Raw genomic sequence first — 13,108 nt, forward strand, 5'->3', positions numbered from 1 at the left:
TAACACACCACCGTCATTGTAGTTTAGACATTATTCATCTTTTTTTTCAGATTGGATGTTTGCTTTATTTAGTTTTAGTCTTAGTTTTAGGATTATAAGGAAAGCCTTGATTTATAGAAGCTGCGATTCGGAGGATAAAAATATGCATTACATCTGAACTAAAACGAAGACGATTTTACATGCAATTCTATTTTCTTTACTTATCATGATATCCTGAACATGTTATGGGTAGTAATAATAATAATAATACAATTTAGATAGTTATTTTCTAAGTACTCACCGTTGCTTTTCAAAACGGAAACACAATTTAAAAAACTACTTTATTTGGGAAAACTAGTTAAAAGGTTAAAAACTACAAATATAGATATTCTGTAGAAAAAAATCAGTCCAAGCCTAGCCCATTATACTTGTTGTCTATTTATTAACATGCATTGATAGATCAAATGCTCCCTGCATTGATAGGTCATATATGTGATCAGGGGTTGTGGACATTTTGGTCAAAATTTCATTTTGGCCACGGACGTACAAAATGAGTGGACGATAATATGACCAGAAACACATAAAGATATAGCCCTGAATGACCACGACAGGTCTGTAAACTCTGAGAGAATACAAATGGAACCAAATGGACCCTTACGGGTGCATTTGGTTCCATTTGTATACTCTCAGAGTTATGGGGGTCCTTGCAAATAAAACGTTTGAGAACGACTACTAGTACTAGTGCACTCATAATGTCTCATAGTATCATAGTAAATACTGTACATATTGTGAAGAAAACCTGGAGACTTGACTTCAGTAATTGGGTCTTATGATCAAAATAAGAACATGCTGGTAAAACAGAATTGAACCCATTTTGACCTGAGATCAGATTCTAAAAATGTCTTCTACATCCTGACAGTTTTCTGAAAAAGCTGTTTCTATGTCAGTCGTTCTTCGATTTTTCAAAAATAGCAGACCTACAAGCTCATAGCGCGCCACTCGGTGGCGCGCTATGAGCTTGTAGATCTGCTATTTTTCAATAGCTAAAGCATAACATAATGCTAACCCCAAAAGGGGTTCCCGCCCTAAAAGTTGCCACGACAAGGCCAAGTCTTTGCCACGGACACGTTGCTGACCCCATGTATGATGTTGTTTTGGTGCAGGTTGTGATGACCTGGTGAGTGCTGTGATGGACCTCGGGAAGGCTCTGTGTCGTATGCAGCTGTCTGATGAAGAGATGGCTCTGTTCAGTGCTTCTGCGCTGCTGTGTCCGGGTAAGGTACCATGATGCTTAGGCAACTTATCTACTATGTCTGCTTTCTGTTCAGTGCTTCTGCGCTGCTGTGTCCGGGTAAGGTACCATGATGCTTAGGCAACTTATCTACTATGTCTGCTTTCTGCGCTGCTGTGTCCGGGTAAGGTACCATGATGCTTAGGCAACTTATCTACTATGTCTGCTTTCTGCGCTGCTGTGTCCGGGTAAGGTACCATGATGCTTATGCAACTTATCTACTATGTCTGCTTTCTGCGCTGCTGTGTCCGGGTAAGGTACCATGATGCTTATGCAACTTATCTACTATGTCTGCTTTCTGCGCTGCTGTGTCCGGGTAAGGTACCATGATGCTTAGGCAACGTATCTACTATGTCTGCTTTCAGCTACACAGCACATGGTTGGTTACGCTAGGATTTTACATTTCACAAGCATTTAATTTAGTAAACAGTTAAATTGATGGGGAACACGGAAATATTGCCAGACTACTGATTTTAACCCATTTTGACCTGAGATCTAAAAATGTCTTCTACATCCTGACAGTTTTCTGAAAAAGCTATGTTTCTATGTCAGTCGTTCTTCGATTTTTCAAAAATAGCAGACCTACATGCAAGCTCGGTGGCGCACTACGAGCTTGTAGATCTGTTATTTTTCAATAGCTAAAGCATAACATAATGCTAACACCAAAAGGGGTTCCCGCCCAAAAGGGGTTAAAGAGTTCTCTGTTGTGTTATTTTACAGTACTTCTACATAAAGAATGCATGGAAGGATGGCGTGTTTATCGGCAAAAAAACATAACATATCAGATAGTCTACATCAATGCAAGGACATGCATGTCTTTGCTCCCTGGGGGAGAGTTATTGTACTCGAACGCCGTTGTCCTATAAGAACACTTTGGGTGTCTCCATGCTGTGGTCTCCTCCTGGCTCTGAAGCTGACCATGATCGCTGTGTTCCCTGCAGATCGTCTGTGGCTGACGGAGGTTGAGAAGGTCCAGAAGCTCCAGGACAAGCTCTACCTGGCTCTGCAGCACAGCCTGACCATGAGCGGAGCCTCCGAAGACAAGCTGGACGAGGTGAGAACGCCCCCAGAACCCTCCTCGTCACATCTACAAACCTGATTGAATACTTTATTAATAGTTTGCAAATAGTACGATTATACAGTGGTGCTAAAAGCCGGACAACACAAAAAGGCCTTGTTTCTATTGTGGTCCCGTGTAATTCAATTCATCGAGACGTTTATAGACATACAATAATATACGCAAGATCGACATCATCAACGTTGTAGCAACTTAACACCATTTCTGGGGTTAAGTTTAGACTTACAGCTGCTCTTTTACGGCGGTTTTGAAGGAGGGTAGGGAGTCACTCTTTTTGATATCTGGTGGTAGGGCATTCCACATTTTGCTGCCATATAGCAGTAGAACGAATTTAACCTGGCCGATAAATATATACGTACTGTACGATATTTTGGACATTATACTCGACTTACAATTTCATCATAAATGATGTGTCCTGATTTGTAACCACTTTCAACCTGTTGTTCTTGCTTACTGTAAATCGCTCTGGATTAGGCATTTAGCTTCTGCTAAATGCCTAATTGGAAATTGGAAAAACATGTTAAAAGATTGCCATGTACAAGCTCACAACGCAAGCAGCTAAAGTAACCACTTGTCAATCTGTGATTGTTTTTCTTCTTTAGTTGCATTTTTATTGGGCTTAAGTGTTTAAATTCAAGTCACGTTCTCTGACCCTAAACGTGCGTTATCCTAAACCCCGGCCCTGTGCATCTCCCCCTCTTTTTACGGTTCTCGGTCCACTTCTCCTTATCTCACCAAACTTTTCATTGACCTCCATTTTTTTTAAATCCTGTTTACCCTCTGGATGGTGATAAGGACAGTTTGGCAGATACAACGGGTTCGCTCACAGGTCGTCTGGCACAGATTCTCTACATGTTGTAACCCGCACTTGCACCTGCACAAACACACACACACACACACACACACACACACACACACACACACACACACACACACACACATTCACAGCGATTAATCTCTCTCTGTCTCTGTCTCTCTCGCTCTCGCTCTCCAGTGTTAATTTCGTATACATTTCGAGACCAGGGTTTTTTTTCCCTTTTTTTTTTTTTTCTTTTTTTAATAATTTGGGGACCCCCCAAAATAATTTGGCGACCCCCCGAGGGGTCGCGACCCACGGGTTGAGAACCCCTGGACTAGACTACCTTTTTCCACTGACGAAAACTAAATTCAAACTAAATAATAATAGTTATGATGACTTAAACCGAGGCTAAATACATTGACAATTTCATCAACAAATAAAAACTAGACGAAAATGTTAGGGAGGGACTAGTGGAGAAGAGATCCAATAGAACTAAATGTTAGGGAGGGACTAGTGGAGAAGAGATCCAGTAGAACTAAATGTTAGGGAGGGACTAGTGGAGAAGAGATCCAGTAGAACTAAATGTTAGGGAGGGACTAGTGGAGAAGAGATCCAGTAGAACTAAATGTTAGGGAGGGACTAGTGGAGAAGAGATCCAGTAGAACTAAATGTTAGGGAGGGACTAGTGGAGAAGAGATCCAGTAGAACTAAATGTTAGGGAGGGACTAGTGGAGAAGAGATCCAGTAGAACTAAATGTTGGGGAGGGACTAGTGGAGAAGAGATCCAGTAGAACTAAATGTTAGGGAGGGACTAGTGGAGAAGAGATCCAGTAGAACTAAATGTTGGGGAGGGACTAGTGGAGAAGAGATCCAGTAGAACTAAATGTTAGGGAGGGACTAGTGGAGAAGAGATCCAGTAGAACTAAATGTTGGGGAGGGACTAGTGGAGAAGAGATCCAGTAGAACTAAATGTTAGGGAGGGACTAGTGGAGAAGAGATCCAGTAGAACTAAATGTTGGGGAGGGACTAGTGGAGAAGAGATCCAGTAGAACTAAATGTTAGGGAGGGACTAGTGGAGAAGAGATCCAGTAGAACTAAATGTTAGGGAGGGACTAGTGGAGAAGAGATCCAGTAGAACTAAATGTTAGGGAGGGACTAGTGGAGAAGAGATCCAGTAGAACTAAATGTTAGGGAGGGACTAGTGGAGAAGAGATCCAGTAGAACTAAAAGAAAAGTAATATTATGCTTGTTTGCACTCCGGTGTTTTGCTCTGAAAATAGCAGATCTAGCGCAGCGCGTTGTGAGCTTGTAAATCGGCTATTTTCAGCACGCAACCAAGTGTAAAATCAGGCGTTACGACGCCATCAAGGCCTGTCAAAATACATTTTAGTCGACACTCCCCACCTTCAAAACCGCACTGAAAACCCACCTGTTCAGATTAGCATTCCCTAGCTGATGTGTTTTGAACTTGCTACATGTACTGTTTTTATTGGTTTTATTCTTATTTTACTTATTTTTCTAATAAAGTTGTCATTTTCTCTTGTTCCCCCCCCCCCCCCCCCCCCCCCCCCCCCACCCCCGGCCCCCACACATGTAAAGCGTCTTTGGGTATTAGAAAAGCGCTATATAAGTCCCAGATATTATTATTGTCTCCACCAGGCCGAAGGCATGGGGAGAGAGTATGTTTTGCACTCCGTCTGTCCGTCCGTGTGTGCTAATCTCCATCACCGTTAACCCGGTCGATGTCAAATTGTGCACACACACTCCCTGGATGCCAACGATGAAACTCTGCCCCAGAATGTCCAGAACGGCCGCTTTGTGCAAAACAAGTTTTTGGACAGTACACCTACAGATTTTGTCCAAACATCACGCAAATTGGTATACAGTCTCTCTAGAGCCATTCAACGAAACGGGTCTTTCAGATTTCTCAGACTCCATCCAGATTGGCTAAGATTGGCTTTCAAAGTGCTCAGTTTCAAACAAAATGCTGTAAATCATGGACACATCGTGTGATTTCCGTGAAATTGTGCACGCACATTCCCACTAGGCCAAGGAAGAAATGCCACGTGAACATTTTCAACTCAGCCTCATGGTGGCGCTATAACTCGCCGAAAAGTGTTTTTACCTCTAACTGCACGGATCTGTGGATAACTTTGTATGCCAACTCCCTAGAGGCCAAGGAAAAACCTTTGCCTGGAATTTTTCACATCTGCTCTTTATAGCGCCACCAGGAGGCCGACATATGTAAAACACATTTTCTAATATTACTCCTTCAGATTTTATCCAAATTTCACGCAAATCGGTACACATGCTCTCCATAGCCATGTGATCAAGACGCGTTTGTTTGATTTCTCATAATCCACCTTCATTGACTACGATTGGCTTCTAAACCTTTCAGGAGTAGCCCGCTTTGTACCCGTTTTGTACAAATTGCCACAATTACTCAACGCAGCATCCGATTGCGGTGAAACTGTGCATGCATATTCCCACTAGGCTGAGGAAGAAATGCCACTTGACAGTTTTCAAATCAGCCTCATGGTGGCGCTACAACAGTCCAAGCCGCGACACACACACACACACACAAACACACACACACACACACACACACACACACACACACACACACACACACACACACACACACACACACACACGCGACTATGGCTCAGGAGGTAGAGCAGGTCGTCCAATGATCCATGGGTCGGCGGTTCGAATCCCGGCTCCTCCTGTCTGTCTACATGTCGAAGTGTCCTTGGGCAAGACACTGAACCCCAAATTGCTCCCGATGTGCTGGTTGGTACCTTGCATGGCTACCACCTCAATCGGTGTATGAATGGGTGAATGTAATGCACAATCTATGTAAAGCACCTTGGATAAAGGCGCTATATAAATGCACCATTTACCATTTACCATTTACCATTTTACACAAAACATCCTCCTGGTGGAGACCTGTGCCCAGAAGGGCACTTTTTCTAGTTATTATTATTTTTAAAATCAACTATAGATTCAATAGACTAAACTATATTCAGTCGACTAAAACTAGACTAAAACCAAAACAATTTACGACGACTAAAACATTGACCAAAACTAAATAAAAATGTATTAAAAGGAAAACTAAACCAAAATTGGCTGTCAAAATCAACTCTCTCTCTCTCTCTCTAGATGCTGTCCAAGCTGCCCCTGCTGCGGTCCATCTGTAACCTCCACATGGACAAGCTGGAGTTCTTCCGTCTGCTGCATCCCGAGACGGCCCACAGCTTCCCTCCTCTGTACCGCGAAGTGTTCGGTAGCGACATGCCTCTCACCGACTCCTCCCGCCGTTAGACAGACAGACACACACACACACACACACGCACACACACACACGCACACACGCACACGCACACGCACACGTACACGCACACACATACGTACACGCACACACATGTGCACACACGCAGGCAGGCAGACGAAGAGATGGAGAGAATGTGTGTGAGTGAGATGATGAAAACACAGAACGCTCTATAACCAGCAGTTAAAGAGACAATCAATCGATTTAGGACTCGGTTTCCCATGATCCTTTAGGACTCGGATTCCCATGATCCTTTAGGACTCGGTTTCCCATGATCCTTTAGGACTCGGATTCCCATGATCCTTCCTAAGCTAAGTCCTTCACTAACGAAGTTTGAATCCGGCATTAGTCCGCACACTTAAACACTTCCCAGGCAATATATACTTACACCGTAGGTCTTCTTTGAGTCGACTTACCGCTCTGTGCGGTCCTGCACACAGAGCGTACGTACGTGCGTGCGTGTGTGTTTATATGTTTTCATGGCGATGTGGTCGAACTGACCAGCTCCAAGGGACCAAGCTCATCCAAACCACTCAATTCCTTTCATCTTGACAAAAAGGAGAAGCTTAACAGTACGACATTATGCATCACTGTAGGGGTGCAGCGGTTCAATCCAGCTAAGCGATTTCATTGATTCGATATTCGATGTTGATCGATTTTAATCAAATCAATTTCAAAGAATAGTGAACCGATATATAGGCTCAAAACTAGTTGCAGTGTGACTCATTGTGAGCTAGTAGATCGGCTATGTCTGTGTGACACCCGTACGATTAAATAAGGCTCAACATCGAACATAAAAAATAAAAAGACGAGAAAAAGATGCAATCATTATCCCCCCCCCCCAAAAAAAAAGAATTCAGGAAAATAAAGTAATCGATAGCTGCAGCCCTACCTCACTGCTTAGTGCTAACCAGTAGTCACACGCACGCACACACACACACACACACACACACACACACACAGACACACACACACACACACACACACACACACACACACAGACACAGACACAGACACAGACACACACACACACACACACACACACACACACACACACACACACACACACACACACACATTAAGTTCAGACGGTGTTTGGTGCTGCCCTTCGTAGGCTCTCGTAAAAAAAGAGAAAATAGATAAAACAATGCAATGACAAACCTCAGTCCCACGAACCCCCTTCCCTTTCTTTGTAAATTGCCACTTAGACGACAGCAAGAGATGAAATTACCTTTTAATTTATATACACGTTTATAAACAAAAAAATATTTTAAATAAGAATGTAAATAAATGAATATAGAAGTATATAGTGCGAACCTTTTGTGTGTGTGTTTTGTGTGCGAGTGCTTGTTTCCAGAGAGAGACAGAGAGAGAGAGAGAGAGAGAGAGAGAGAGACATGGAGAGAGAGACATGGGGAGAGAGAGAGAGAGAGAGAGAGAGAGAGAGAGAGAGAGAGAGACAGGGTGAGAGACAGGGTGAGAGACATGGAGAGAGAGAGGTATCACGCGGGGAGAGGTTCAACAACGTGAATACGGACACTTTAAATAAAAGGACAATCGATCCTCATCCAGGACAATGCTTCCTCTCTTGACCATGATGCTCTCAGGTTTCCAACGGCAACGACCCCCCCCCCCTTCACGGGGCGGCGAGGGAGTAGGGATGGACACTATACGTTGCCGACGTAACCAGCAAAGGGGAGCCGTTCGTTGGTTTTCCGACGATCACAAGCGTAGACAAGACAAGAAATGAAAGAAACGGCAAAGACGTTGTTCCCCCCGACCGAGAGAGAGAGAGCGATGATGATGATGATGGGTTTTGACGTGGTGGCACTCTGACAAAAACGAGGAGGACACCCGGAGGAGAGGAGAGGGACTGCAGGGACTCCTGGTGGTGACACAGAAACTTGAGGAGGGGAGGGTGGTGGTGTGGGACTTATTTTCTCCTTGCAGCGTGCATCTAATCAGCGGTCTGTAGGGGGCGTTGCTGTGTCTTTTCACCCAGTGTGTGTCTGTTGGTTATACAGCAGTGAGTCTCCGAACAGGGAGGTCGGAACCCGTTTGTGGGTCACAGACCGATTTGTTTGTATGAGTCACGACCCCATTTTCTCTTCCTGCATTTAAAAAAAATAATGTTTTCTTTTTTTTTTGCGAATCTAACCAATACAAAAAATATAATTTAGAATCTACAAGCTTGCAATGTGGCACGAAGCGCCACGCCGTGCGCTTGTAGATCTGCTATTTCCACTTGTTTGGGAACCTATATACAGGGTGTTGTTTATCGCTCTGTTCAGTGTGTGTGTGTCGTCAGAACTCCTCCTCCCTCGCTGGTCGGAGCAAACGGCATATTCTTTTTTTTTTTTTGTATATTTGCTGTTCCTCTCTCGGTCCCGAACACCCCTGAAAACCCTGTCCAAAGCACTTATCCTTCTTCCCTCTGCTATAGGCACTATAGTCTGGGGTCAGAACAGAACAGAGCTCCTAGCTTCCCCCTCTCTCCTAAGACTTTTACTGATTTTAATGGATTTTTTGGAATTTATTTTTGTACATTTTGTATATTTTATTGATCGGTTATTTGTAATGCTCTACGTTTGCATAACACGACGATGGCATTCAATTGCGCTTTTAACCACTTTGAACCTGGGGGGGGGGGCGTGTCGTCGTAGGGGGGTCAAGTACCCCCGTCTATGAGCTTCGTGCGGGCTTGGTCTCGCGACAATGTACGCATCATCGGGGCTCAAGTGGTCCTTTTAATAATACCTCAGATTTCAAGTATATATACTCAAAAGCGATCTCGGGCAACAGAGTTGCTGTCAGCAAAGAAACCTGCGTCTGTTCGTATGGCCGGCCATTCGGGGAGCTAATGGGTGTTCTGCTCTGCCCTGTAACCCCGTTAACGTTGGTTCACCAGTGTCTTCTACCAGCCTTGTACTCACACACCTACCTTTGCACCGAAGATGAGACCCGTAACCATGAATCACTGTGGATGACGTATACAGTAAAACTCTTATTTTCGTTTTTTTTGTGAATGTTACTCACAAAGGGCTCCATTTTCGTCACCGCTAAAACCCCTTATCCCTAAACTTCTTTGCCTTTTTTTTTTTTACTATTTTGCAAAACATTTTTGAATAGTTAAAATGGCCAGTCTACAAGCTCACAACGTGTCAATGTAGATTGGCTAGTTGAACTATTCAAAAATGTTTTTCAAAATAGTAAAAAAAAAAAGGCAAAGAAGTTTAGGGATAAGGGGTTTAGCGGTGACGAAAATGGAGCCCAAAGTGTCAAAGCCCCTTCCCCCTAACCCCCCCCACCCCCCCACCCTTACTCCTGATATTGTAACATGACCTTTACAAGACATAATGATCTATGAAAGTTTTTCTTTTAATCAGTTGAATAGAAGAAGAAAAACATTATCGGGTTTTTAACATTTATTGTTTTGTTGTGATTTCCATTTATCTGTCGAGTCTTTTATCCACTTTCTTTCTTCTTTAGTTTTTTTTTTGTCTCCACTTTTTGTCTTTTTTTTAAAGAAAGATTTGGAAAAACGTCTGAACAAAAAATAAATAAGTAAATTGTAGCTTGTTTCCCCTCTCTTTCCCTATATGACAAAATGTACAAGAGGTATATGACTAGTCCAAGAGATTATAATGAGTCACTCAGTGGATACATGATATGTGCTTTTAAGAATGTAATAAAGTATTTCTGTTTCTTTTGAAATCTGTCTTATCTTTATTTCACATTGTGTATAGACTATAGATCAGGAGTATAGGCAACCTCTGGCACGGGTGCCAACATTGGCACAGGGGAGGGTGGTCACTGGCACACTGGCATAAGTGTGTGAGAGAGATATTTTATTTTAATATTAAGAAGTATTCAAAAAAAGTTTAGTCTGTGAAATGAAGTCCCCTCACATCTATATATAACTTAAACCATGCACATAATTCTACATTTTAGGTTTAGGTTTTAGGTTTAGGTTTAGGTTTATTTATTTAGCATGTAGTACAAAAGATAGACAATACATATCAAAAAACAAAAATACAATGCAAGGAAAGGAAGAAGCCAGCTGGCTTATTTGGAATCCTTTCCTGTATGGAAGAGGTCATTGATTTAAAAGTTCAATTAAGAACAATACAAAAGTCTACAAGTTTGGCAAAGGGGGGAAATTCACTCAAATGCTGGGCTCTGAGTCTGTGTGAAAGAACATAGGCCACATAAAAAGGTTATAGCCTATGGACAATCAAAATCAGATGGAAATATTACATTTTCATGTGGTGACAATTAAACTTTATGTTGATACAGCACACTGATTATCAAGACAATGAAAACATGTCACTTCATGTCAAAAAGGTTGCCGACCCCTGGACTAGATTACAGTGGTGGAATAATACGTACTCCCAGTACTTTTTACTTAAGTAAAAGTAGTAGTAGTACAATTAATGTATAAATGCTCTGTTACAAGTAAAAGGTCCTGGATTCAAGGTTTTACTTGAGTAAAAGTACTAAAGCATCAAAATATACCTGTAGTACCAAAGTACAAAAGAAATTGTGTAAGCTTCTAGTACGGCTATTTCTGAATATCCGAAGTATAATAAAGTATAATATTGTTTGTTGCTATATGGTTGGTAAACATAATTGGTTCATGTAGCCTATACATTTTGTAATATAAATCAAATCTAAAACTAAAGTTTTTAAATAATTGCAGCGGACTACAGAGTTAATTTGCCTCTGAGCTGTATAGTGGAGTAGAAGTATCCAAAAGTGTGTGTGTGTGTGTGTGTGTGTGTGTGTGCGTGCGTGCGTGCGTGCGTGCGTGCGTGCGTGCGTGCGTGCGTGCGTGCGTGCGTGCGTGCGTGCGTGCATACAGGTGTAAGAAGAGAGGATATCCACACTGATGGATGCTCCCAAGGTGAATTGTAATGGTGTCTGTCGGTACAAAGGGGTGGGTGGGGCCCGTGGGGAGCCATAAGTATATCCGGAAATGGGCAGGTTTCATAATCATTAGAATGAATGGGCTTCTCAAAGTGGGTGCCGTACGACGTGGCACCCTAGGGTGCCACGTGACGCAAGATGTGACATGAGAGGATCCTCAGTCTATACCCGACCCGAGTCAATAAACTGTATGATCATATGATGTGTTCTTTTTCAGCCTACACTACACCAAGGGCCATATTTGCATCATCAGTGCTAAACCCCTTATGCCGCCCTAAACTTCTTTGCCTTGTTTAGTATTTTGAAAACCATTTTTGAATAGTCCCAAAAGCTAAAGTTTTCATGAATTAATACCAAATTAAATGTTTATTCATTTCTTTAACAAGTAAAAGAAAAGTCTATAAGAAATTCCATATAGTTACAAAACGAACCCATTCTGGACGGGAACCCCTTTTGGTGTTTTAACTAAGCATTATGGTATACTTTAGCTATTGAAAAATAGCAGATCTGGAATGATCATCGATAGAGAAGAGAGGCAGACATCTCCCCTTGTGTGTATTGTATGTATATTGTCTTGTTTTGTTTTCGGTTGTATGTATTGTCAATTGTCAGTCGTTTCGTTTTCATGTATGTTTGATTAAAATTCAATAAAACTTAAATTGAAAAAAAAGAAAAATAGCAGATCTACAAGCTCATAGCGCGCCACTCTGTGGCGCGCTACGAGCTTGTAGGTCTGTTATTTTTGAAAAATCGTGAAAATATGGCACAAATCTTTGAATATATATTCTTTCAGTTTCAGAAGACTTTTTTTTAATTTCGATGTCAGGCCTAAATGGGTTAAGAAGTAGTGGATATTGGATAATAGCCGATCTACAAGCTCACAACTGTTTTCACTATAGTTGGGGTTGAGGTCCCGGGCAACAAATCTCTCTTTTGGGTCTCGACCTGAAAGGATTGGGAAAGGATTGGGAATCACAACCACTGCATTATTTAGACCAGGGGTTCTCAACAGGTGGTCCGTGGACCACTGGTGCTCCGTGGAGGTATTGCATGTGGTCCCTCACCATGCATTTCCCTCGTATATATGTGCCCAGAAGGGTAAATGGTAAATGGTGCATTTATATAGCGCCTTTATCCAAGGCGCTTTACATAGATTGTGCATTACATTCACCCATTCACACACACATGGCGGCGGAGGCCATGCAAGGTACCAACCAGCACATCGGGAGCAATTTGGGGTTCAGTGTCTTGCCCAAGGACACTTCGACATGTAGACAGGAGGAGCCGGGATTCGAACCGCCGACCCATGGATCATTGGACGACCTGCTGTACCTCCAAATTTCAATACTTTTACATCTACTCCACTATACATTGCTGAGAGGAAAACATTTACTGGAATTATTGAAAAACTTTAGTTGGTTACCATTTAGATTTTCTTACTTTTTTATTACTAAACAAACATACATTATACACTTATTCATTCAATAATAATAATACAAAATGCCTAGATTATGTAAAAATTAAGTGTGCTAAAAAAAATCATTGTTTTGATGCTCATATCATACTTTTTTTTAGTACACGTATATGCATTCCATACATTCCATATAGGGCTGGACCGCACAAATGTCATCACACAAATTACATCATTAACTTGCGACGGGCGTTGGCATTCCCCCCCCTTGCGTAGAATATGAACTATTTCTA

At 42.2% G+C, this 13,108-nt stretch overlaps 1 protein-coding gene across 2 annotated transcripts in view; it reads left to right on the forward strand.

Annotated features, from left to right (window-relative positions):
• LOC306919976 (nuclear receptor ROR-beta-like) overlaps positions 1-9,512 on the forward strand; it is a 66,297-nt gene extending 56,785 nt beyond the window's left edge. For both annotated transcript variants that reach the window (XM_079496562.1, XM_079496561.1), the window contains exons 9-11: positions 1,143-1,253; positions 2,212-2,324; positions 6,310-9,512. In XM_079496562.1, the coding sequence (XP_079352688.1) occupies positions 1,143-1,253; positions 2,212-2,324; positions 6,310-6,471 (386 nt within the window). In that variant the 3' untranslated portion in view covers positions 6,472-9,512. The remainder of the gene's footprint in view (positions 1-1,142; positions 1,254-2,211; positions 2,325-6,309) is intronic.
• The last annotated feature ends 3,596 nt before the right edge of the window (positions 9,513-13,108 follow it).

Source organism: Electrona antarctica (assembly GCF_951216825.1).
Source record: "Electrona antarctica genome assembly, chromosome: 1".
In the NCBI taxonomy this organism is placed as follows: Eukaryota; Metazoa; Chordata; class Actinopteri; order Myctophiformes; family Myctophidae; genus Electrona; species Electrona antarctica.